Here is a 3347-nt window from a genome sequence, read left to right as displayed (position 1 = left end):
AATTTGTTTCCCCCCACCCCCCCCCCCCCCCTTTAGAAAATTTGCAACTCTGTAGATTTCTAATAACAATAACGAGTGTGCACAGTGGTTTCCAACAAATGCTTTTCCCACGAGGTGTCAGCTGGGCTGTCGCAGCCTGTACCAACCTGGAATGACTCTTTGCCAAAAGGAGCAAGTGCGATCCTGTCTTTTGGAGCAGACAAGGAAAAAAAAAAGATAAAAAAAAAAGATTAAAAAAAAAAGATTGGCAATCTGAATTGACTAATTGCTTCCAAAAGGTCATTTTCAGTTCTGGGTGCCTGCACTTTGATCTAGCACCCCTCCGGCACTGGGATGCACAGACATCTATTGACATGACTTTGTGTCAAGAGGAAAAACAAACTCAAACATGTATAGGTAAATTCTGAAAGAGCGTGTTAGGAATAGAGAGTAAAACTCATGCTTAAAGAAAGACAGTAATTGATATAAATTGTTAGGTTAAAAATGTTTAACGCCTAAATTAGATGCTTGTGCCGTTTTTGGGGACCAGCGATTTTATTACACAGCCAAACAGCCAGATGTTTACCTTGGGGTTTTGGTGACATGACTTATGTTTTCAGGTTATTTTATCCATGAATTCAAAACCCCGTGCTGAAATGTGGCTGTATATGTTTAGTCATAAAAAGGTTCTTGTATTTCTCTAGTCTGCCTGGCTCTTGTGTCTGCCGGCTTGGACCCCCTTTACAGGAGAGCCTGCGTTTGAACTGCTTCAGAGTTTGAGCTTCATCCAGCTCAGAAAAGCTTGGCTGGTCAGTGTGAACAGAAACAAATGGCTTTGAAGCCTGCAAACTTAATTCTGCTTTATTTTTGCTGGGTTTGCACAACTTTAATGACCAAGAGGTGAAACATCCATTTAAACAGAATCAGAATCTGGTTCTGGACTTTCAGATTCAATTTTAAAAAGATTTTTAATCCTGCCAGGGTTCGCAGTTATGTATCTGGAATGGTTTAAAATCTAAGAAACATTTTAAGGGATCCTACGTGGGTAGGGCTGACGAAAGAGAAATACCTTTCACTTTGCATTTTCACATGGCCTGCCTTTGCCAGAGCTCTTGCCTGTTTTCTGTACCAAGTTGGCAGCCAGACCTTGCAGGTCTAAATGAAGCGTTACTGAACAAAGGCACTTTATGTTTTGAACTCTGTGCCCTGAGTCTACACCACCAGCCTGGCTGGGCATTTATGTTAAATAAGGTCAACAAATATAGACAAGCTGTGTTTTGCAAATTAAAACAAAACAAAACAACAAAAAAAAGCGCCTTTCTTTAATTCTGCCTCTTTCTTGTTTCACAGGCAAGAAGAGAAACCCTGGGCTGAAAATTCCTAAAGAAGCATTTGAGCAACCACAGACAAGCTCCACGTAAGTCTGCAAACACTAAGGCAGAATAAAAAGAAAACCGCGAACCCCAGCTGCCTTCCAGCCTTTACTAGTGCCTGCGCTGCCACGGCCAGGGGCCGGCAGCCGGTCACGGCCAGCACCCGGGGCTCGTGCTTGCAGGTCTGGGATAACGGGGACCCTTCACGAGGAACAGGGGCAAAACGACTGGGTTAATTTTGGCACCGTTAGGGAGGATAATAACTTAACAGCCCTTGTACTTCTCCTGTAGCCCCAGGTACAACCAGGGGGTCTCAGCCCATCACCCTCTACCCATCACTGCCCATGGTACATGTCTCATGTGCTGCTTCATGATGTGCCCAGGAAAAGTAAAAACATAATGGGCATCTGATTTTAACCGACGTGGCACTTCTGCCGCCCAGTTTGAGTAACACGCATTTGGTCAAGGCATAAAAATGCATCCTCTTCCCTACATACTCAGCCTTGCAAAAGAAAACCCTGTTTTTAAGGCAATTTATGCAACTCCAGCCTGCTTGGCTTTCTTTGCTTCCTTGAGGATTGACTTTTATTAGCCTGTTAACCCGTGCTCTATGACTTAGGTAATAATTTACAGTGGTTTTAGACCTTTATGCCCGTTTAATCCATTTTTCATACAGGCTGGCAGAGATTTGGTGCTTGCCACCTGGCTTGCGTTTCGCAGTGAATATCTCTGGGTTCCTGCACGGGGAAGTTGGATGTGAGAAATGCCAACTCCAGCAGCTTCCTTCCTGACCCCTTTTTGGGGTGACTTTGTGGATCTTGGCTGTATCTGTTGATCCTGCAAAGCTAGGAGACTGGTTAGGCTGCTCAGGGCTGTGAGGGCTGCTGGCCTGAAGGGGATGGCCTGGGAGACCATGGGGGTTGTATTTACGCATTGAGGGAAAATTGGTCTTTGTGAGGAACATTTCACATCTTTTCCCTTTTCTCTCCTGCAGGCCGCCCAGAGATCTAGACTCCAAAGCCTGCATCTCTATTGGCGAGGAGGTAAGACTAGGGGTTATGGTGAGAACCTCTGGGGACAGGTGACCATCCTGGGCTGGCTGCTGTGGTGCTGGCTGCTTGTCCAGGCGGGCTGCTCGTGAGATTGCTTAACTTCAGACCCCCCAAAAAAGGGAAGATAATAAACACCAGCTATTAAAAAAGATGTAGCCCATTTTGCTTGAAATGGAAGGCAGTTGCTGGATGAATAGAAGCTAAGAAGAGCCAGCCTGGGAACTTGTGTGAGCCCTGACAGTCACCTCCAGCCACAGAGAGATGACTAGCGTCTGGTGTTTGTGCTTCTCCAACAAGGGCTCTCTGCGTGGGACCGATGGCCCCATGGCCAGCTGCCGTGTGACCTACTGGTTGTCACCTCTCTGATGAACATGCTCCCAAATGCTCAGCCTTTGCATCCCATGACACCTGGGTCCCCTTCATATTTTCCACCTTGGAAGTTCCTTCCTTGCCTCCATGAAGTGCAGCTAATCCCCTGGAAATAACGATTATAAAACAAGGGGATTGCTAACAGCAGATTTTACTCTCCTTTGCAGTTCCTTTGCTGATTTAAAGCCTTCATCCAAAGTATTTCCCTTTGCTAATATTGAAGGCTGTCTCATCAGGAGTCTAACTCAGGGTAGATCTTCCTCTCCTGGAAGCAAATCCTTCTGACAGCATGGAAACCAGTCCACCTGATGTTCTAAAAAAATAGCAGGGAAAAAACAAAACCAAGGATGGTTATTTTGGTAGGAGAAAATGGCACAGCAGCATTCATAAAAGCACTTTAAAGCTGGGCAATAAATTTATTAGGTGCAAAATATAGGCCTTGGTGTCAGCAAGTTAATTTATGAAGTGAAATGCTAATCCAATAGTGTTTTATAATGTCTGTCTTTGGATCCTTTTCTTTCATTTTGGATTTTGTATTTTCCCTGGCATGGAGCAGGGGCTGAAGGTGGAAAGA

The 3347-nt window shown here is 45.0% G+C and overlaps 1 protein-coding gene across 1 annotated transcript in view; it reads left to right on the top strand.

Moving 5' to 3' along the window:
• The window catches only part of MAP2K6 (mitogen-activated protein kinase kinase 6), a 54575-nt gene that overhangs the window by 24300 nt on the left and 26928 nt on the right, over nucleotides 1-3347 (top strand). Inside the window, 2 exon segments of the mRNA XM_009323664.1 lie at nucleotides 1330-1396; nucleotides 2347-2395. Coding sequence (XP_009321939.1) covers nucleotides 1330-1396; nucleotides 2347-2395 — 116 coding nt within the window.

This window comes from Pygoscelis adeliae, unplaced genomic scaffold (assembly GCF_000699105.1).
Source record: "Pygoscelis adeliae isolate BGI_AS28 unplaced genomic scaffold, ASM69910v1 Scaffold75, whole genome shotgun sequence".
Lineage (NCBI taxonomy): Eukaryota > Metazoa > Chordata > Aves > Sphenisciformes > Spheniscidae > Pygoscelis > Pygoscelis adeliae.
The sequence above is the reverse complement of the archived record's forward strand: the minus strand, read 5'-3'. Positions and strand labels throughout refer to the sequence as shown.